This window comes from Pseudorca crassidens, chromosome 4, assembly GCF_039906515.1.
Source record: "Pseudorca crassidens isolate mPseCra1 chromosome 4, mPseCra1.hap1, whole genome shotgun sequence".
In the NCBI taxonomy this organism is placed as follows: Eukaryota; Metazoa; Chordata; class Mammalia; order Artiodactyla; family Delphinidae; genus Pseudorca; species Pseudorca crassidens.
This window is the reverse complement of record NC_090299.1, coordinates 71453845-71477269: the sequence shown is the minus strand read 5'-3', so window position 1 is coordinate 71477269 and position 23425 is coordinate 71453845. Positions and strand designations below refer to the sequence as shown.

The following is a 23425-nucleotide window of genomic DNA, read 5'->3' as shown; positions in this document are numbered from 1 at the left end:
GCATAGGTGTGAGGCCACCATCAGAGACAGCAGGATGGGGGATGGGGTGCACTTGCTGAGTGACTCACGTGAGGAAGCGAGGGGCGGTGCGCCGCTGGGGCCGGAGCAAAAGGAAGAAAGAGGCAGAGGGAAGCTCACCGAGCACAGGCGAGGTCCTGGGAGCGAGCGCGGTAAGGGGACCACGGGCCCCGGCGTGGTCGCCAGGGACGGGCGCGGGCGCCGGGGAGGCGGGAGCATCCGGGCTACAGCGGCGGCCGCGCGGGGAGGCGAGCTCTGCTGGGCGGGCGCCTGAGACGCGGCCTCCGAGGCGATCCTCAGCCCCGCGTATGAGCCCGCCTGGGGGGGGGGGGGCGGGGCGGTGACAGCGGAAGGGATGGCGAGAGGGGATGGCCTCCTCTGTCCGCATTACTTCTGGGGTCCTCAGGACGGAGGTACTTGGCCTAGCATCGCCCCTTCCAACCGCTCCTCGCTGGCCCGGGCTCCAGCCGCGACCCTGGGATGGCGGCGGATTCCTGCAGGCTGATCCCGGCCCCCCCCCAACAAAAAAAACCCCGCCGGCGCTCCCCTACCAGAAAGTGCGGTGACCCCCCTGTGCCTGTGGGTCCGATCACACGCCCCCACCCCCATCCTGCTGAGCGCCTCCCTCCCACTGCCCACCTGTCAGCACTCCTGCCGCCGCCAACAACGGAGGAAGCAGAGGGACCCCAAACCAGACCTGGGCATGGGGTGAGGGCTGCACCGGAAGGCGAGACCCTGAGAAGGCCTGCTTAGATGTGGACCAGTGACTAATTGGGTGTGAGGGGACTTGACCACCAAAGCTGTGTTGTGATATCTTTGCTTCCAGATTTGAGGCAATGGCCTAACTAAGCAAAGATAATCTAATTTGGCCTTAGGTCAGCAAACACTTCCTGGAGGTCCTCAAGAAATAGAGCGCCCAGGGCTCTGACAGCTGCCCTTTACTGCTCACACACTCACTGTGTGCTTGTGCTGAGCTAATGCTTATGGACCTCATCCCTCTTCTTTGCAACAGCCCATCAAGGTCCATCACCTGCACTTAGCAGGTGAGAAAGCTGAGGCACAGGCACTTTAAGTCACTTGCCCCAAAGCAAGGGCTAGCAAAGAGTAGAGTCAGGATCTGAAAGCAGGTCTTTCTACCCTAGGGCATCACGCTGCCTCTACAGTAACATTAGGTGCTGAAAGTGAAACTTGGTACAAGTACGGGTCCCCTTGGCTTGTATTTCTGGCAGCTTAGTAGGAAACAGAACCGTGTATGATGAGAGGTTCATTTTGCATGGAAATCAGTGGTTGTCATGGAGTGTGGATCTGCAGAGTGCATTGGCCATTGGCGGGGCAGGTGGTGTGGTAGTGCGTGGTCCACCTGGACTATGCCCATTGTTGCGAAATCACTTTTCTCAGCCATGTGACACCAATGATTCACAATCCTCCTTCAGAAACTCCCTCTCCTTTGTATCAGCTATTCTTTCTCAGTCATCTCCTTGGCTTGTTTTTTTTTTTTTCCTCTTGTTGGTATTCCCTTGGCCTCAGTGTTCACATTCTCCAGTACTCGTTTTAGACAATTATACTGATGTTTCCTACTTTACCTATCATCTCAATGATGGCAACTCCCAAATTGATCTTTCTAGCCTACCCCTAATCTGTTAACTCCAGACCCAAATCCTCAAATATTCTAATCCCTACTGCCTAATTGCAATGCATGCCCACAAGGCACCCAAATCCAATATTTCCAGATACAAATTTATCATCTCTAGCCTTCCCACAAGGGTCTTGGTTCAGGTCTCTTCACATCCTTGCCTGGGATACTATAGCACCTTCCAAATTGGTCTTCCTGCCCTCTTTTTTTTTTTTTTTTTTTTTTTAGCATCTTTATTGGAGTATAATTGCTTTACAATGGTGTGTTAGTTTCCACGTTATAGCAAAGTGAATCAGCTATACATATACATATATCCCCATATCTCTTCCCTCCTGCATCTCCCTCCCTCCCACCCTCCCTATCCCACCCTTCTACCTGGTCACAAAGCACTGAGCTGACGTCCCTGTGCTATGTGGCTGCTTCCCACTAGCTATCTATTTTACATTTGGTAGTGTATATATGTCCATGCCACTCTCTCACTTCATCCCAGTTTACCCTTCTCCCTCCCTGTGTCCTCAAGTCCATTCTCTACCTCTGCATCTTTATTCCTGTCCTGACCCTAGGTTCTTCAGAACCTTTTTTTTTTTTAGAGTCCATATACATGTGTTAGCATACGGTATTTGTTTTTCTCTTTCTGACTTACTTCACTCTGTATGACAAACTATATCCATCCACCTCACTACAAATAACTCAATTTTGTTTCTTTTTATGGCTGAGTAATATTCCATTGTATATATGTGCCACATCTTCTTTATCCATTCATCTGTCGATGGACACTTAGGTTGCTTCCATGTCCTGGCTATCGTGAAGAGAGCTGCAATGAATATTGTGGTACGTGACTCTTTTTGAATTATGGTTTTCTCAGGGTATATGCCCAGTAGTGGGATTGCTGGGTCGTATGATAGTTCTATTTTTAGTTTTTTAAGGAACCTTCTTACTGTTCTCCATAGTGGCTGTATCAATTTACATTCCCACCAACAGTGCAAGAGGGTTCACTTTTCTCCACATCCTCTCCACCATTTATTGTTTGTAGATGTTTTCATGATGGCCATTCTGACTGGTGTGAGGTGAAACCTCATTGTACTTTTGATTTGCATTTCTCTAGTGATTAGTGATGTTGAGCATTCTTTCATGTGTTTGTTGGCAATCTGTATATCTTCTTTGGAGAAATGTCTATTTAGGTCTTCTGCCCATTTTTGGATTGGGTTGTTTTTTTTGATACCCAGCTGCATGAGCTGTTTGTATATTTTGAAGTTTAATCCTTTGTCAGTTGCTTCGCTTGCAAATATTTTCTCCCATTCTGTGGGTTGTCTTTTCGTCTTGTTTATGGTTTCCTTTGCTGTGAAAAAGCTTTTAAGTTCCATTAGGTCCCATTTGTTTATTTTTGTTTTTATTTCCATTTCTCTAGGAGGTGGGTCAAAAAGGATCTTGCTGTGACTTATGTCATGGAGTGTTCTGCCTATGTTTTCCTCTAAGTTTTATAGTGTCTGGCCTTACATTTAGGTCTTTAATCCATTCTGAGTTCACTTTTGTGTATGGTGTTAGGGAGTGTTCTAATTTCATTCTTTTGCATGTAGCTGTCCAGTTATCCCAGCACCACTTATTGAAGAGGCTGTCTTTTCTCCATTGTATACTCTTGCCTCCTTTATCAAAGATAAGGTGACCATATGTGCGTGGGTTTATCTCTGGGCTTTCTATCCTGTTCCATTGATCTATATTTCTGTTTTTGTGCTAGTACCATACTGTCTTGATTACTGTAGCTTTGTAGTATAGTCTGAAGTCCAGGAGGCTGATTCCTCCAGCTCCGTTTTTCTTTCTCAAGATTGCTTTGGCTATTCGGGGGTCTTTTGTGTTTCCGTACAAATTGTGAAATTTTTTGTTCTAGTTCTGTGAAAAATGCCAGTGGTAGTTTGATAGGGATTGCATTGAATCTGTAGATTGCTTTGAGTAGTAGAGTCATTTTCACAATGTTGATTCTTCCAATCCAAGAACATGGTATATCTCTTCATCTGTTCATATCATATTTAATTTCTTTCATCAGTGTCTTATAGTTTTCTGCATACAGGTCTTTTGTCTCCTTAGGTAGGTTTATTCCTAGGTATTTTATTCTTTTTGTTGCAGTGGTAAATGGGAGTGTTTCCTTAATTTCTCTTTCAGATTTTTCATCATTAGCGTATAGGAATGCAAGAGATTTCTGTGCATTAATTTTGTATCCTGTACTTTACCAGATTCAATGATTAGCTCTAGAAGTTTTCTGGTAGCATCTTTAGGATTCTCTATGTATACTATCATGTCATTGGCAAACAGTGACAGCTTTACTTCTTCTTTTCCGATTAGGATTCCTTTTATTTCTTTTTCTTCTCTGATTGCTGTGGCTAAAACTTCCAAAACTGTGTTAAATAATAGTGGTGAGAGTGGGCAAACTTGTCTTGTTCCTGATCTTAGTGGAAATGATTTCAGTTTTTCACATTGAGAATGATGTTGGCTGTGGGTTTGTCATATATGGCCTTTATTATGTTGAGGTAATTTCCCTCCATGCCTGTTTTCTGGTTTGTTTTTTTTTAAATCATAAATGGGTGTTGAATTTTGTCAAAAGCTTTTTCTGCATCTGTTGAGATGATCATATGGTTTTTCTCCTTCAATTTGTTAATATGGTTTATCACATTGATAGATTTGCGTATATTGAAGAATCCTTGCATTCCTGGAATCAACCCCACTTGATCATGGTGTATGATCCTTTTAATGTGCTGTTGGATTCTGTTTGCTAGTATTTTGTTGAGGATTTTCGCATCTATGTTCATCAGTGATATTGGCCTGTAGTTTTCTTTCTTTGTGACCTCTTTGTCTGGTTTTGGTATCAGGGTGATGGTGACCTCATAGAATGAGTTTAGGAGTGTTCCTCTCTCTGCTGTATTTTGGAAGAGTTTGAGAAGGATCAGTGTTAGCTCTTCTCTAAATGTTTGATAGAATTCACCTGTGAAGCCATCTGGTCCTGGGCTTTTGTTTGTTGGGAGATTTTTAATCAAAATCTCAATTTCAGTGCTTGTGATTGGTCTGTTTATATTTTCTATTTCTTCCTGGTTCAGTCTCGGAAGGTTGTGCTTTTCTAAGACTGTGTCCATTTCTTCTGGGTTGTCTATTTTATTGGCATAGAGTTGCTTGTAGTAATCTCTCATGATCCTTTGTATTTCTGCAGTGTCAGTTGTTACTTCTTTTTCATTTCTATATCTATTGATTTGAGTCTTCTCCCTTTTTTTCTTGATGAGTCTGGCTAATGGTTTATCAACTTTGTTTATCTTCTCAAAGAACCATCTTGTAGTTTTATTGATGTTTGCTCTTGTTTCCTTCATTTCTTTTTCATTTATTTCTGATCTGATCTTTATGATTTCTTTCCTTCTGTTAACTTTGGGGTTTTTTTGTTCTTCTTTCTCTAATTGCTTTAGGTGTAATGTTAGGTTGTTTATTTGAGATGTTTCTTGTTTCTTGAGGTAGGATTGTATTGCTATAAACTTCCCTCTTAGAACTGCTCTTGCTGCATCCCGTAGGTTTTGGATCATCATGTTTTCATTGTCATTTGTTTCTAGGTATTTTTTTATTTCCTTTTTGATTTCTTCAGTGATCTCTTGTTTATTAAGTAGTGTATTGTTCAGCCTCCATGTGTTTGTATTTTTTACAGATTTTTTCCTGTAATTGATATCTAGTCTCATAGCCTTGTGGTCGGAAAAGGTACTTCATATGATTTCAGTTTTCTTATATTTACCAAGGCTTGATTTGTGACCCAAGATATACTCTGTCCTGGAGAATGTTGCATGAGCACTTGAGAAGAAAGTGTATTCTGTTGTGTTTGAATGGAATGTCCTATAAATATCAATTAAGTCCATCTTGTTTAATGTATCATTTAAAGCTTGTGTTTCCTTATTTATTTTCATTTTGGATGATCTGTCCATTGGTGAGAGTGGGGTGTTAAAGTCCCCAACTATGATTGTGTTACTCTCAATTTCCCCTTTTATGGCTGTTAGCATTTGCCTTATATATTGAGGTGCTCCTATGTGGGGTGCATAAATATTTACAATTGTTATATCTTCTTCTTGGATTAATCCCTTGATCATTATGTAGTGTCCTCCTTTGTCTCTTCTAATAGTCTTTATTTTAAAGTTTATTTTGTCTGCTATGAGAGTTGCTACTCCAGCTTTCTTTTGATTTCCATTTGCATGGAATATCTTTTTCCATCCCCTCACTTTCAGTCTGTATGTGTCCCTAGGTCTGAAGTGGGTCTCTCGTAGACACCATAAATATGGCTCTTGTTTTTGTATCCATTCAACCAGTCTATGTCTTTTGGTTGGAGCATTTAATCCATTTACATTTAAGGTAGTTATCAATATGTATGTTCCTATTAGCATTTTCTTAATTGTTTTGGGTTTGTTACTGTAGGTCTTTTACTTGTCTTGTGTTTCCTGCCTAGAGAAGTTCCTTTAGCATTTGTTGTAGAGCTGGTTTGGTGGTGCTGAATTCTCTTAGCTTTTGCTTGTCTGTAAAGGTTTTAATTTCTCCATTGAATCTGAATGAGATCTTTGCTGGGTAGAGTAATCTTGGCTGTAGGTTTTTCCCTTTCATCACTTTAAATATGTCCTGCCACTCCCTTCTGGCTTGTAGAGTTTCTGCTGAAACATCAGCTGTTAACTTTATGGGGATTCCCTTGTATGTTATTTGTTGTTTTTCCCTTGCTGCTTTTAATATTTTTTCTTTGTATTTAATTTTTGATAGTTTGATTAATCTGTGTCTTGGGCGTGTTTCTCCTTGGATGTATCCTGTATGGGACTCTCTGTGCTTCCTGGACTTGATTGACTATTTTGGGAAGTTTTCAACTATAACCTCTTCAAGAATTTCTCAGTCCCTTTCTTTTTCTCTTCTTTTTCTGGGACCCCTATAATTCGAATGTTGTTGCATTTAATGGTATCCCAGAGGTCTCTGAGACTGTCCTCAATTCATTTCATTCTTTTTTCGTTATTCTGCTCTGCAGTAGTTATTTCCACTATTTCATCTTCCAGCTCACTATCCGTTTTCTGCCTCAGTTATTCTGCTATTGATTCCTTCTAGAGAATTTTTAATTTCATTTATCGTGTTGTTCATCATTGTTTGGTTGCTCTTTAGTTCTTCTGGGTCCTTGTTAAATGTTTCTTATATTTTCTCCATTCTATTTCCAAGATTTTGGATCATCTTTACTATCACTACACTGAATTCTTTTTCAGGTAGAATGCCTATTTCCTCTTCATTTGTTTGTCCTCATGGGTTTTTACCTTGCTCCTTCATCTGCTGTGTGTTTCTCTGTCTTCTCATTTTGCTTAACTTACTGTGTTTGGGGTCTCTGTTTTGCAGGCTGCAGGTTCGTAGTTCCTGTTTTTTGTGTCTGCCCACAGTGGGTAAGTTTGGTTCAGTGCGTTGTGTAGGCTTGCTGGTGGAGGGGACTGGTGCCTGTGTTCTGGTGGATGAGGCTGGATCTTGTCTTTCTGGTGGGCCAGACCATGTCTGGTGGTGTGTTTTGGGGTGTCTGTGGCCTTATTATGATTTTAGGCAGCGACTCTTCTAATGGGTGGGGTTGTGTTCCTGTCTTGCTAGTTGTTTGGCATAGGGCGTCCAGCACTGTAGTTTGCTGGTTGTTGAGTGGAGCTGGGTCAGCTTTGAGATGGAGATCTCTTGGAGAGCTTTCACCGTTTGATATTATGTGCAGCCTGGAGGTCTCTGGTGGACCAATGTCCCGAACTCAGCTCTCCCACCTCAGAGGCACAGGCCTGACACCCAGCCAGAGCACCGGTCAGCCACATGGCTCAGAAGAAAAGGGAGAAAGAAAGAAAGATTGAAAGAGAGAAAGAAAGAAAGAAAGAATAAAATAATATTATTAAAATAAAAAATAAAGAAAATTATTAAAAATTAAAAAGTAATTAAAAAGAAGAAAGAAGAGAGCAACCAAACCAAAGTGCAAATCCACCAACAATAACAAGCGTATACTATAAAAACAACAATAAACAAAAAAACGGACAGACAGAACCCTAGGACAAATGGTAAAAGCAAATCTATACAGACAAAATCACACAAAGAAGCATACACATACACACAAAAAGAGAAAAAGGAAAAAATATATATATTAAAAAAAAAGAGAGCAGCGAAATCAATAAACAAATCTTCCAGTGATAATGAACTCTAAATACTAAACTAAGATAAACATAAAATCAGAGACAAATTAGATGCAAAAAGCAAACCCCAAGTCTACAGTTGCCCCCAAAGTCCACCTCCTCAATTTAGGATGATTCATTGTCTATTCAGGTATTCCAGAGACGCAGGGTACATCAGGTTGATTGTGGAGATTTAATCCACTGCTGCTGAGGCTGCTGGGAGAGATTTCCCTTTCTCTTCTTTGTTCGCAAAGCTCCTGGGGTTCAGCTTTGGATTTGGCCCCGCCTCTGCATGCAGGTCGCCTGAGGACATCTGTTCTTGGCTCAGACAGGATGGGGTTAAAGTAGCAGCTGATTAGGGGGCTCTGGCTCACTCAGGCTGGGGGGGAGGGAGGGGTACGGAATGCAGGGTGAGCCTGTGGTAGCAGAGGCCGGCATGCCGTTCCCGTAGGCCCACAGACCCTCTTGAAAGCTCAAGAATCTTGGTCTTTGGTGTCTTCAGACCTGACCAGAGAGAACAAGCCTTTCTTCCTTAGCACCGTGTGCATGCCTCTAGGGAAGCCCTTTGCATGTTGTGTAACTGCTGACTTGTCTGTCTTCCCCTGTGAGTTCCTTTAGCACTGATTTTGTCTTATCCTTTGTATCCCTTGGCCTGGCACATAATAGACAGTAAATATTTGTGTAGCTAATGACCTTGTAATGAATTGAAATTTTTTGATGACAGTTTATAGTTCATAAAACATTTCACAGTGCCTCAGGTGACATCTCACTCCACTCTTCCTCTGATCTGTCACCATTAGTCAGTTAATGTGTGTGTGTTGGTAGAGGAGGAGCATTAGAAAGTGAGTTTGCAGGTGGCTGGAGATGAAGGTGAACGACAAAATGAAAATAAGGTCGCCAAATAGGGGAGTTGATCCTAAGGGTGTTTTTACGGTTGACATAAATGTTCAGTCACGGCATGGTGACTCTCTTCTACTTTCCTTAGACATCGGGTCAAATGAGGAAGCTGAGCCCACTCAACTAGAAGAGAAGCAAAGACAAAGTCATCATGGCTTCAGTGTCTACGCATGAACACCAAGATAAAGGTCCCCATTTGCCACCACCAAGCAAGCAGGTATATTTCTAATTTGAAAGTCTGCCATTTAAAGAGGAACATCATACAGGACTTCCCTTAAACCTCATCCTTGATCAGTCATCTTAGTTTTTTCTGTCTGGCGCTTTGTAGGATGGGTTCAGGGAAAATAGAACGGGGAAGGAAAGTGTATTTTTGGCTGCCTTGAAAAGGAGCCTTTTCAATTATTTACAAAATCCTTTCTTTACTCTTCCCTGTGTAGAATTCAGCTTAACTAACTCTTCCATAGGTTGTCAGTGACTGAAGAGGTTTCCTTTACCAGAACAAAACTCTTAATTGAATCTCACAGAATGCTACAGGATGCATGTTTTTTCATTTCTGTTATCAAGGCTAATCATACTAAGGCTATGCTGCTGACAGGTGTTCTTGTTTGGGATGGCAGAGTCCTTAACTACTAAATTAGGCATCAGATTGAGAACCCCAGTGTTAACAGGGACACAGTTTTTCAACTTCTTGAGAATGAATACTGTTTGTTTCGGGGACACATAAGTGAAGAAAAGAGAAAGTATTGTGATGGGATAGTAGAGTTCATGTTCTCTGGAGTCAACCTTTTCAAGCTAAAAATGCGTTATGGAGGAGATGATATTTAAGGAGCAAAGTTTAGGAGAGGCAAATAGACAAATGATATCACATCATAAGGAATTTAGACACCCAAGTTGCCTTTGTGAAATGGAGATCCATAAAACATTTATGGTTCTACCGAAAAGGATCACCAGAGCTCCCTGGGGACACTGCAGCAGCTTCAGTCTTGACTGCAGGACTCACAGCAGTTGTGATAGTTGGGGTCCCTGCCCATGGATGTGTGTATGTGTGTGTGTTTCGCGGGAGGAGAGGGAGGGAGGTGTTGCTTATTTCTGCCGCAGCCACAGGCAGAACCAAGAAGAAGTATTTGCACTGGGATGAGGAAGAGTGCTTGCTGAGCTAACGTAAGTGGTGACCAGATTCTTCCCTGGTCACTGTGACTCACCCTGACCACCACTAACGTGTGCTGTGCTATGGGGAGTTGTAGAGGAAGAAGAGGGAGGTTGCCTGCTTGGGCTGTTTGTAGAGCTCTGAAGGCACAGGTGCCACAGGATCCTTGCATGTCACCATCATGCACGTAAAATGCTTGGCACAGTGCCTGGCCTGTGTGCGAGTGCTCAGGGAATAGTGATCACCATTCACATTGACATCTACTACAAACAAAGAGTCAAAAAAGAACATTTGCAAAATCAGCAAGGTGAACTTCAAAAGCCATGGAACTGCACCTCAACAAGAAAAACACTAAAACTCCAAGAGATGAATGGCAGAGGACCTACATAAGTAATTCACAAACAAAGAAATAGCAGTGTGACTTAAGGAAAAAATTAAATAAAATTTGTTTCTAAGAAACAAATGAACCACCCACAGAATGGGAAAAATTATTTACAAATCATATATCTGAAAAGGGTCTAGTATCCAGAGTATATAAAAAGTTCTTACAACTCAATAACAAAAAGACAGCCCAATTGAAAAATGAGCAAAGGGCTTGAATAGGTGTTTCTCCGAAGAAGATATATAAATAGCCAATATTCAGATGAAAAGATGCTCAATGTCATTAGTCATTAAGGAAATACAAATCAAAACCACCATTTCACAATCACTAGCATGACCACAGTCAAAAACAGAAAGAATTCAGTTTATTTAGTTTAAATAAATTGAATAATTTATATTAAAAACATTTAAAGTGCTAATTTAAAAAAAAGAAACAAAACACGTGGGTTCAGTCCCTGGTCAGGGAACTAAGATCCTGTAAGCCGGATGGCGGAGGCAAAAAAAAGAAACAAAACAGAAAATAACAAATGTTGACAAGGATGTGGAAAAATTGGAAATCTCCTACATTGTTGGTGGGATTAGAAAATGGTGCAGCTCCTGTGCAAAACTCAAAAAGTTAAACGTAGAGTTGCAGTATGGCCCAGCAGAGCTGAAAACAAAAACTTGTGCAGGAATGTTCACAGCAGCATTATTCACAATAGCCAATGTTGGAAACAATCCAAATGTCCATCAGTGGATGAATGGAGAAACAAAATGTGTTATATTCATACAATGGAATATTATTGAGCCATAAAAAGAAATGAAATACAGATACATGTTACCACGTGGGTGAATCTTGAAAACATTATGCAAAGGAAAAGAAGCCAGCCACGAAAGGTCACATGCTGTATGATATTGTTTGTACCAAATACCCAGAATAGGCAAATCCAGAAGGCAGATTAGTGGTTGCTAGGCAGTTGGAGAGAGGAGGGAATGAGGACAGACTCCTTACTGGGTATGGAATTTCCTTTTGGGGTGATGAAAAAGCTCTGGAACTAGATAGCGGTGATGGCTGCACACATTGTAGATACACTGAATGCGGTGAACTGTATACTTTAAAATGGTTAAACGCAACATTGTAAAACAACTATGTTCCAATATAAAATGAAAAAAAAATAAAGTGTATGAGAGGATGAAAAAAATGTATAAAATGGTAACTATTATGTTATGTGTATTTTACCACAATAAAAAATTAATGAGTCACTGAACAAGAAAAGATTACAACAGAGGTCTAGTTGCAGGGATTGCCTCAACAGAGAAGGACAGTCTGGCTGAAGACTACATAGAGATGCTCAAACACATTAGTTATCAGACAATAAAATATTGCTTTATACCTATTAGACTGTTAAATTTTAGAAAACTGGATAATGCCAAGTGTTACAACATCCTTTCTTTACTCTAACCTGCTTGGAATCCAGCTTAACTAGCTCTTATGCGGTTCTTAGGCATATAGAGGAATGTTCACACGCTGCTGATGGGAGTGGATGCTGGTGTAGCCATTGGGGAGAGCACTCTCGCAAGACTTTGTTCAACTGGAATATGCATGCCCTGTATTTTACTTCTAGATACATATCTGAAAAGCGTTCTCATGTGGGTCTGTAAGGGGACACTTGGAGATGGGGACTCAGAAGCGTCCTGGAGAATCATGCCGCAGTTAGAAACAGTGGACTAGATAAATATAGCAACATGGATAGATCTTAAAAGTGTAGAACTGAGTTGAAAACATTTTTAGTAATAAAACTAAATGTATAAAACAATGCCATTTGCATTAAATACTGCAGGCACCCCAAACAATGAACATTTTGCAAGCATATATACAAACAAAAGATCCACATTAAACACCCAGAATGGCGGTGATGGGCAGAGAACGAGGATGGAGAATGTGGGTGAGAGTAAGTGAATAACCACATACCTACAAAAGGGGAGGATAATAAAAGATGGGAGTTAGTCCAGATCGTAGCACATCAACATGATAAAAAAAAGTACTGTAGAACTCATAAAAATAATGTCAACCATATCAATAGTTCCCCCAGATATTATGTGCAGACCATTTATAAATGTGTTTAAAAAAAACTGTTAAGATAAAAAGTAAAGTATGTAGAAAAATAAAAAGCAGTCTGCTGATGCTTTTTAGACTATAGTTTCTCACGGTCTAAAAATGCTTATAGAAGTATAAATAGGTAAATTGGAATACAGATCTATAAATAGATAACTTGTAATACTGCTCTGAGTGAGATCCCAGATGTGTAAATATTATGCTGTAGGGGAAGTCTCTCTCTTCACCCAGCAGGAGATCTTGAACTGGGTCTTAAGAAGACCAGGTAGGCAAAGGGAGTGAGTGTCATTGCAGGGACAGGGACTGCATAGACAGAGACTGGACGTAAGAAAGAAAATGTGACCTCAGCAGTAGTGCATTCTGACCAGGTATCTGCTTCATGCTCACTAGTCACTGAATCACTCTGCTTCTCCACCTGTGATTCTTTTCTTGGTTAAGTCCATCCATCGTTCACAGCTGGAAAGCACTGGCTGAAACTGGCCATTGCACAGTGCTGGCAGCGGGAAAGAACGCACGCTGTGTGACCAGAGTGAAAAGACCTCCTTGCCCTCCTCTAGGGAAGACAGAGCAGATGCTCTTCTGATGATTTCAGTCAAGTCATCACGTAACTTTCCTTGCAGAGTCTGTTGTTTTGTCCAAAATCAAAACTGCACATCCACAAATCAGAGATTTCAAAGATTATCCGGGAATGTCAAGAAGAAAGTTTCTGGAAGAGAGGTAATTGCATCCCTCTTAATCTTTGTTAATACTGTTTTTGCTGCAATAAACTGCCTAATATCGTATTAGAATTATGGTATTGATTTATTTTTGAGCAGGGACTTTGCATAATTCCCTGAAGACACTGATACCTGAGGCTGCTTGGAATTTAAGTCCATATTGAGACCCTTTTAAGGTCAGGGATAATATCTGATTTAGGAGCTGTTTACCCCCCTTAGCAAAAAGTGATGCACACCTAACACTTTCTTTCATGTGACCGAGAATGTGTACCAAGAGTGTTATTTAGAATTTCTTGAAAGAGTAGACTTTCCACAATTCCACTGAACTCTAACCTTCATCAAGTTCAGGTTCATTGCTCCCTCCCAGAGCCAAGCACACTGCTTCACATATAAAAAGTACCTATTAAATATTCGTGGAATGAATGAAGAGTGGCAGCATTCTGTTAATACTTCCCTTACAATGTCTTGAAGTAACCTTTTCTGCCAAGTCTCTTCCTCTTTCTGGGCCTGCTTTATATGAGACAAGGGTGTGAACTGAGGTTGTGCATTAAAGTCCCGTTTAATTTTAAAAATTCGTGACTTGTCACTTGAAAATGTCATAATAGAGCCTATAGATATAGTCCCAATATTGCTGGCATAGGGATAATTTTACTTTGAAATACTCATTTTGATTTCTTAAATCATTCAAATCCAGTATCAGTTGTTTTTGAAAGTAACACTCCTTAGAAGTTGATGTTCACTGTTCATTACTTCTTATTGATTGTGCTGCTAGAAATTTTCTGACAACTTATGAGTGAGTAATTTATTTAAGCCCTAGTAGTTTAACATTTCAGTATGACCCATTTGCCTACCATCAGGTAGATAGCTCTGAGTGGAAAAATTCGTTGCTATTTGATTTGTCTTGGTTACTAGGAAGAGCTAGCAACCAAGACAAATCAAATAGCAACCGATTTTTTTTTATCACTTCTCTGTGCTTTGGGAAGAAGTCATTTGACACATTTTGACAGAACTAGAAACTTCCTTTTCTGGACTCACTTGCCTGTTTAGAGATAAAAATCATCTCTAAACATGGCCCACGTTTACCTCAAATGTAGTAATCTTCAGAAAATAAACGTATCCAAATTGTGTGACAAAATGTCATAAAAGACAAAAGCAGGGAACTATAGTAGATAGGGTGTGCAGTTTATCGTCCTCTTTTTTTAACTTTCATGCAGGATTGAAAATTTCAAAATATATAGCGAATGGAAACTCCCAAATTCCCCAGCTCAGCGCACACACATGAAGATGCCTGTGTTGTATGTAGTGATCCGAATCCGGTGCATGGTGGGTCTCAGAGACGGAGTGGCAGGGGATCTAGGTTTTGTCACATTAATGCTGTGCATTAGGTTGAGTGCCTGGGGCAGACCCCAAGAAAATTCTCCATGCGGTGCTTAATATGTGTCAAATTAGTAAAATAAAAAATGACTAAAATCTCACTGCCAAAGCAGGAAGAGAAAACACTCAGAGTAATTCTCCCTCATTCTTCTAGGTGAGGGGCCAAGTTTTAAAATACCAATATTGAAGGGCGTTTCTGTTTTACAGCTCTGCCTTTTTCTCTTGTAAGCATGCTTGTCACCCAAGGACTGGTCCACCATGGTAAGATTCAGTATTTGGTACATAGTTTAACTTAAGAGAATCCAGTTTTCTGGGGTCCTCCTGGCGGGTTTTGGTACTTGGCATTTATTTTTTGGTGAAGAATTTATTTGTGCGGGCTTTTGCCTGTTTCTAGCCTACGTCCCCAGCTCTCCCTCCCATAGATGTCCTATTTCCCGGAATGAGTGACCATGACAAAGAGAAATTAAATTTGCAGTTGGAATTAAGGTCATTAATCCAGATGGGCCCAATATAATCAGAAGGGTCCTTGAAAGTGAGAGTGGATCAGAAGACAGAACCAGAGAGATGGCAGCATGAGAAAGACTCAGCTCAACATTCCTGAGTTTGAAGATGGAGGAAGGGGCCATGAGTCAAGCAATGAGTGGCCTCCAGAAGCTGGAAAGGAAGAAACCTTAGAGCCTTCAGAAGGGCTTGCAGCTCTGTTGATGCCTTGACGTAGCCCTGTACTATGGTCTGAATATTTGTATTCCCCCGTCCACCCCAAATTCACAGATTGGAATTCTAAAGCCCAAGGTGATGCTATTAGGAGGTGGGGCCTTTGCAGGTGATTAGGGCGTGAGGGTGGAGAGCTCATGAAGGCGGTTAGTGCTTTTACAAAAGAGACCCCACAGAGGGCCCTGCCCCTTCCACCACGTGAGGATACAATGAGAAGTCGACCATGCCAGCATTCTGATCTTGGACTTCCAGCATCCGGAACAGTGAGAAATAAATGTCTGCTGTTTTATAAGCCACCCAATCTGTGGTATTTTGTTATAGCAGCTCGAATGGACTAAAACACCCAGTGAGACCCATTTTGAGCTGCTGACCTCCAGAACTGTAACGTATTAAATTTGTGTGGGTTTTTTGGGGGGTTTTTTTGGCCGCGCTACATGAGGTCTTAGTTCCCTGACCAGGGATCAAACCCGTGCCCCCTGTAGTGGAAGCGTAGAGTCTTAACTACTGGTCTGCCAGGGAAGTCCCAAATCTGTGTTGTTTTAAACCACTGAGTTTGTAGTAATTTGTTACGGCAGCCCCAGGAAACTATTGCAGTGCCTGTCTCTGTACCAGAGTTCCTGTGTCTCCTAGGGCCTTGGTATATGGTTAGACAGATACTTCCCTGCACAAGGGTGCTCCAGGGAAGAAGTAAATGGGGCTGAAATTCACCCAAGCTCTGAACACCAAGCCATTTGTCCTGGAGAGAGGCTGCATCTGCCTCAGGAGGGGCACCCGTGTACAGCAGATCATGAGGACTGACGGCCGCCCTGCGTCACCCACATGACCTCTCCGTGCCTCTTAGCACTGTCCATTGTTCCCCTCTATTCCTTGTTCCTTGCCCTCTTCTTTCTCCCCGACTCTATCCAGCCAGAGAACCTATAAGCATTGCTTAGTCCCCAGACAGCAAGAAGGCACCTGACCCTGTGGAAGCCCATTATACTGAACACTGCTGATTACTAGGATTTTAGAGAGTACTTGTACCCAGCAAACATGAGGGAAGATGTTTAGCTCTTTTGGGGTCTGAAAGACCACATGTCATATATCTAGAAGAATCTCATTTCGGTCAGTATTATTGTTGTCTTTAAAGTTGATTTATTAAATATGATTTCATTTTTATAACTTGAAGATGGTCTTTTTGTGGAAATATATTAGTCAGTGATAAGCCTTTTTCAGAACATTTTTGACACAGAAAAACAAATATGGCCATGACATCTATGTATAGGGATTATGTTTTATGAATATTAAACTACTTGCTCAAAATCTACCATCTCTTACATCTGTACAAAAATATATATTTAAAATTATTTTATTTTCTCTTTTTAAAAAATATTTATTTATTTTTGGCTGCATTGGGTCTTGGTTGCTGCACGCGGGCTTTCTCTAGTTGCAGAGAGCAGGGGCTACTCTTCGCTGCTGTGCACGGGCTTCTCATTGTGGTGGCTTCTCTTGTTGCAGAGCACGGCCTCTAGGCACGCAGGCTCAGTAGTTGTGGCACACGGGCTCAGTAGTTGTGGTTCATGGGCTCTAGAGCGCAGGCTCAGTAACTGTGGTGCACAGTCCTAGTTGCTCCGCAGCATGTGGGATCTTCCTGGACCAGGGCTCAAACCCATGTCCCCTGCATTGGCAGGCGGATTCTTAACCACTGCACCACCAGGGAAGCCCTGTACAAATATATTTTTCCAGGTTGTGTATTACTTTTCTACAAATTTCCACAAACACAGTGGCTGAAAACAATACAAATTTATTAGCTTGCAGTCTTGAAGGGCGGAAGTCCAAAATGGGTCTTTCTGAGCTGAAATCAAAGTGTCAGCAGGGCTGCATTCCTTTCTGGGGGCTCTAGGGCTTCCTTTCCCTTTCTAGCTTCTGGAACCCACCCACATTCCTTGGCACATGGTCCCTTCCTCTGTCTGCAGAGCCAGCAGCGTGGAGCCAAGTTCCCATACTGCCGTCTGTCTGGTTCTGTCTCTGAATCCTTTTTCCACATTCAGGGGTCATCGTGATTACATTGGGCCCAGCTAAATAATCCAGGATAATCTCTCTATTTTAAAGTCATCCGATTAGCCACCTTAATTCCATTTTCCACCCTAATTCCGTTTTGTTGTGTAAGATAATATATTCACAGTTTCTAGGGATTGGGATGGGAACATCTGTAGGAACATCCATTATTCTGCCCACCATAGGTGGAAATGCTTTCATTTTAAAATTGTGATTATAAGCAACTATACTCCAATAAAAATTAATTTAAAAAAATCTTAAAAACAACAAACAAAAATAAATAAATAAAATTGTGATTATATATACTCTGAATCTCTAAATTGAAACTCTGTGTTGAGTTACTTTAAAAGGGGAGGGGGCAACGACTAATTGCTTAGAACTAAGTTGTTATCTCCACCTTGCCTTGATATCTTTAAATACATCATGAATTGTCTGTTTCACGTTCTTTTTCTATACATTAAAGCCATTACTTGTTACTTGCCAAAAATGACTACTATTTGAGAGTTAAATTCAATCAAGATTTGAATTATCTCTTTTAAGATCATCTCTTTAGATTAAAATCTGTGTATATCTTAAACCCTGAAGACTTCTTATACTTTATAAATTTAAATAAGTTATAAAATGAAATAATAATGCATTTATACATTACTTCTTAGGTTATTTAGCAGCTAATCCAAGATTTGGATCATTGCCTAAAGTTGCACGTAAGTCATAAAAGGAAAAAAAAAAGTTTCATTTTTTGAGCTTCCCTGGTGGCGCAGTGATTGAGAGTCCGCCTGCCGATGCAGGGGACACGGGTTCGTGCACCGGTCCGGGAGGATCCCACATGGCGCGAGCGGCTGGGCCCGTGAGCCATGGCCGCTGAGCCTGTGCCTCCGGAGCCTGTGCTCCGCAACGGGAGAGGCCAAAAAAATGTTTCATTTTTTAAAAAGAAGGTGTTTATAGCAACTGGAGATAGGAATGTCCAGGTTAACCAAATTGCCTGTATTGACTGTCTGAAAAAACCAGTCTCCATTTTTTGCCGCCTTGCAGTTTTTAGTTCGTTTGATACTTTCTGATGGGAAGCTGAGCAGTAGGGACTTCACCTTAGTCCTCTAAAGCATGAACTAGGAGGGCCTGGCAGGATAACAAGAGGACATCAACAGCAGAGTCTGAATGATAACTCCATGAGAGATTTTAATTTTCTTCTTTTGGCCAGTCTTTTCCAAATATTTTCTGTAACGGACATAACAAATGAATAGTTTTTTTAAATCAGGACTTTCTAATAGTACATTTACCATAAACGTAGGGTTTCACCTTCTTATACTGGTTATCCATAGACCTTTTACGTACACAGAGGACGTATTCCGGTTTACGACCTGAAACCTCATTCCCAGCAAGAATAGCAGGTTGAAAATGTCTTCCATGATTCTGCCTCGTGACCTTCCTCCCTGACATGCAAGATGGACTGCAGCTCCCCATACTCCGATCCATAAAGAAAATTAAGGGGCTCTCCTACCCCGTGATTTGGAGGCTACCTAGAGCCACAACCCAAGTCCCATCTCTCCCTCCCCATGGCTTCAGAGCTTTGTTTGCCAGTTGGGCCTCCCTCTGGCTGCCCCTGTCTGGGCATCACCCTTGCTTGCTCTATCCCAGCCCTTCTACCTCCAGTTCAAAACTGAGGAGATCAAAAGTCTCCAGTTCCCAGTACTGCTCTTTAATAGGGAACTTCATTCCCAGAGATTTTGTTCATTGATTCATCAGGGTACTTTTGATATAAGAATTATTGCTGTTAATAAAGTTCGAGAAGACCATTAATGGAGGAGATTCCAAACCTTTAAATTATTTATCTTTCCTAACCTGCTCTTACAGTTGCTGGTATCTTGGGATTTGGCCTTGGAAAGGCATCATACATAAGAGTATGCCAGAGTAAATTCCATTCCTTTGAAGGTCAGCTGCGTGGGGCTGGTTTTGGTCCAGGGCATAACAGGTTTGTACTCTGCTTTTTTGGGGTTTTTTAAATAAATATATTTATTTATTTTGGGCTGCGTTGGGTCTTCGTTGCTGCGCGCAGGCTTTCTCTAGTTGCGGCGAGTGGGGGCTACTCTTCGTTGCAGTGTGCGGGCTTCTCATTGCGGTAGCTTCTCTTGTTGCGGAGCACGGGCTGTAGGCACACGAGCTCAGTAGTTGTGGCTCGTGGGCTCTAGAGCACAGGCTCAGTAGTTGTGGCACATGGGCTCAGTAGTCGTGGCGCACGGGCTTAGTTGCTCTGCGGCATGTGGGATCTTCCCGGACTAGGGCTTGAACCTGTGTTCCCTGCATTGGCAGGTGGATTCTTAACCACTGCACCGCCAGGGAAGCCCTGTACTCTGTTTGATTAAGGGATTATAATAAAGATAATTATTAAAAAGTAAATGAAAGATCATTCACCATTTACAATATTAAAATAGTTTTTAACATTCATATGTTGAAAAAAACACAAAGTTTGAGTTGTTGCTATTCAAATTCAATAATAATTATGATTTATCTGGGTTACCTATTTCATTTGCTCACCAAACATTTAGTAAGTACCTACTATGTTCAAAGCATTGTACAAGTCTCTAAAGAATGCCTTGATCAGCAGACACAGCTTCTACCTTCACGGGGTTATGCAAATTTAACCAGGGCTCTTGACTGCAGGACCTCTCAGAGCCTTTACTATATTAATATAAATCATGATTCTCATTAGGGGATACAAGCAGTAGGACTGTGGAGTAAGTGGCATTACCTCTGCTGTTAAGAGTCGCTGGGATCAAAGGGGGTTCTAACTGCTAACTTACTAAGCTGCGTGACCTTGGACAAGTTTCTTAAACTCTCAAATCTTCAGTTTTCTCATTTGTATAATATAGTGATCAGAATTTTTTTCATGGGATGGTGTAAGGAATAGAAATGATTGTTCATGACACTCAGTGAGAGCTCAGTAAATAATAGCTATTTCTACCATGGTATTATAAGACTAGCGTTGGGGACACATTTCTCTAAAGAGCCCTTACTTGTCACAGTGGATTCTGTTTGAGATGCAGCACAACATGGTGAAAACAACATTGGACAGGAAAATCATTAATGGCCTTTTTGTGGAAGAAATTCGGGGAGTCTGAAACCAAGAAACAGCTCTGATAATTCCTGAAAAATATTAGGCTTGAGAACTTTAGCATAGAAAATACCTCTAAATAATCTAAAATATAATACAAATGAATTTATTTACAAAACAGAAACAGACTTACAGACATAGAAAACAAATTTATGGTAACCAAAGGGGAAAGGGGGCGGGGATAAATTGGGAGTTTGGGATTCACAGATACACACTACTATATATAAAATAGATAAACAACAAGGTCTTACTGTATAGCACAGGGAACTATATTCAATATCCTGTAATAAATCATAATGGAAAAGAATATGAAAAAGAATATATATAAACGTATGTATACATATAACTGAATCACTTTGCTGTACTCCAGAAACTAACACAACATTGTAAATTAGCTATACATCAATTAAAACTTTTTAAAAAATCTCTAAATAATATTGTGTTCAGACTAGAGCTTCCAGTGTCAAAGTACAAACCAACATTTTTGCTTCTATTTTAGGCACTGCCTGCTTACCTGTGAGGAATGCAAAACAAAGCATGGATTAAATAAGGAGGGAAGTTCACAGCCTTCGACTTCCTAAACTCTGTGGGTTTTCAAGTTTCCAAAAACATCTGAATTTGTACACCTTTAAAATGTCAAATGTACTTTAAAATAATTTACTTATAGAACAGAAACATTGTGATTCTCTCACTCTATTGAAATGCTTTCGCCGGTTGATTCTCCATTGAATTGAGCATTCCATGTTTTTCTGTTGTTTAAGAACATGTTGGGAGCATTCATACACCAAAAGAAATTCTGTTGCACTCTTACTTGCTTACAGCTAAATAAAAGAATTTAGAGTCTTCTCTGATTCACCCCATCCATTCTTTCACTCTGCTTTTGTTCAGGGTTTTAAGATCCCTGATGGAGGATAGGAATGAATGTTGAGGAGCTTGAGAATCATGCCCCAGTGTGTATGTGTGGAGGTAGAAATACAGGGCAAGAAAGACTGTGACTATGGGAAGTGCTTTCTAAAATGTAGGGGCCAAGATTTTTTAATGAAAAATGTTTCATTTTAAAGAGTCACAATATGAATCAACTGTTCTTTTTTTTTTTTTTTTTTTTTTTTGGCTGTGTTGGGTCTTCATTTCTGTGCGAGGGCTTTCTCTAGTTGTGGCAAGCGGCGGCGGGGGGGCACTTTTCATCGCGGTGCGCGGGCCTCTCACTATCGCGGCCTCTCTTTTCGTGGAGCACAGGCTCCAGACGCGCAGGCTCAGTAGTTGTGGCTCACGGGCCCAGCCGCTCTGCGGCATGTGGGATCTTCCCAGACCAGGGCTCGAACCCGTGTCCCCTGCATTAGCAGGCAGATTCTCAACCACTGCGCCGCCAGGGAAGCCCCCTCAACTGTCCTTTTGATGACCTCGGTGACTTTATGTCTCCTCGGTATGGTGAAGTTTTAGAAGGGCCCATTGTTTTAGGTTCCTTGCTTAGCTAATGGATATATGCTTATGGTCAGCTCTCAAGAACTGCGTTCTTTTATATTCTGCTGGTGGCCTAAAAGAATAAACACAACTTCCCAAAATGTCCCTCAGGAACAGTTTACGTAATTCTGGGAGGACTCACTGGAAGAATTAATTCAGAGAATGATAAACTTCAGGGCTTTAAGGGAGCTCAGAGGCTGCCAATCCAACCCCAAGAGTTGCATTCCTCTTCTCCTGCCAGGTTTTTTGCATGAAAACAAACTCTTCCACTGGGGACCTTTTGTCTTTATGACAGATTGTCTGAGCCCTACATGAAAACTTCTCTTGCATCTTTGCATTTTCGCAGGAAAATACTTTATATATGTGTCACCATTTATATACTGGGGGTGTGTGTGTACTCGTTTGCATTTTACTTACATCTTGAAACCTGTACCAAGGAGGTAAAAAGGGAAACCTCATTGAAAGTCAATGCTTGATATATATTTTATTTTCTGTATCAAAAATATTTGGAAGTTTTTATTTTTACATGAACATTATGTGTATGAAATGGAGTAATTTTGACCAAGTCTCTTTTTATGTTACATATCCTGGTGTTTTCCCGTCGATAAAGTTCTATTTCTGTAAATCAGAACGCAGAGCCAATATCCTAGCATCTTGGATGCAGTTTAACTTCTGGCTCCAACGACTAGCAATTGGTGACTCTGTGTTATCTCAGCTATTGCAGACATTCAGAATTGGGCACTTTTATTTCCTGCGTTCCAGAAGATGATTTCCCAGGGATCAGAACATTTTCACATTGATAAGCACAGCAAGTCAGTGTTAAAACCCTTCTTGGGGTAGTGGGGAAAGATGAATCTATTATTGTTAAAAGGGAACATTGTTTTTAACTGCTGACATCTTCATAGTCATTCTGACTCCAATTGGGTTTATGGTTTGGGCTCTCTGATTTTCCTAAGTGGATAAGCTTTTATTAAAGCAGTTTATCTCAGTGATCGTAGTGCGAAAGAAAATCAGTCAAGGAAAAAAACCTGGAAGGTCACCCAAGAAGTCTTGACTATTTTGCTGCATTGTCTGTTGTATATATTAGGAAGCAGGTATCTGAGGGAGAATGTCTGTTTTTCCAGGAAGACATGTTAAAGGAGCAGCATCTATTTGTCTGTTAGCATTTAGCAGTTACCAGCACCCATCCCCAAGGTGGTCATAAGTTTATAAAAGCAGTACTTCCACGATAAAAAAAAAAAAAAAACCTTGGCAAAGAACAAGAAAAAATTGTAGATAAACTTGCATAAAAGAAAGAACTGATGAGACTACATGGTAAATGTTGGATGTCTAACCAACTTCACTGGCAAAACTCCTTATTCCTTGTTGGACTGATGTTCAAGAATGAAGAAAATGGAAAATATTCTATTATTTTACATTTGGTTAATGGAATTTAAAGTGTAACATTTGGCTACTTTATCCCTGGATGTACCTATAAGAAGAGACAAACTCGATATCTAAAATAAGCCTTGTCCTGCATTTGTACTTTACCTAGACAACATTGTAAAATGTTCTTAACAGTGAAGAATGGCACTAATAAGAGTAAGGATGAGCCTTATCCAACCAGAAAACAACATCGAAGTGGTTTATTTTAATTCCATGTGACACTCCAGTGATGCCAGAAGTGTGTTTCTGTC

General features: G+C 41.0%; 1 protein-coding gene across 8 annotated transcripts; it reads left to right on the top strand.

Annotated features, from left to right (window-relative positions):
* The first annotated feature begins 6 nt into the window (after positions 1–6).
* Positions 7–21139, top strand: OCIAD2 (OCIA domain containing 2). Of its 8 annotated transcripts, none has more exons than XM_067735932.1 (8): positions 106–170; positions 7028–7071; positions 8807–8935; positions 12962–13058; positions 14661–14692; positions 17836–17883; positions 19031–19148; positions 20788–21139. In XM_067735932.1, exons 4-8 carry the CDS (start codon positions 13030–13032, stop codon positions 20867–20869), a joined length of 309 nt encoding a protein of 102 aa, XP_067592033.1. In that variant the 5' UTR covers positions 106–170; positions 7028–7071; positions 8807–8935; positions 12962–13029; the 3' UTR covers positions 20870–21139. The 8 variants fall into 8 exon arrangements, with proteins under 8 accessions (XP_067592030.1, XP_067592028.1, XP_067592031.1 ...); XM_067735928.1 differs by having other exon boundaries at positions 14639–14692; XM_067735927.1 differs by lacking the exon at positions 7028–7071 and having other exon boundaries at positions 30–170; positions 14639–14692.
* Positions 21140–23425: the final 2286 nt, after the last annotated feature.

Excerpts from the sequence above, each read along its gene's own strand:
- OCIAD2 (XM_067735927.1), top strand. The coding sequence starts at position 8,870 with ATGGCTTCAGTGTCTACGCATGAACACCAAGATAAAGGTCCCCATTTG. Across the intron at positions 13,059-14,638 it reads AGAAAGTTTCTGGAAGAGAG|CTCTGCCTTTTTCTCTTGTA; the intron begins GTAATTGCATCC and ends TCTGTTTTACAG. Across the intron at positions 14,693-17,835 it reads CCAAGGACTGGTCCACCATG|GTTATTTAGCAGCTAATCCA; the intron begins GTAAGATTCAGT and ends ATTACTTCTTAG.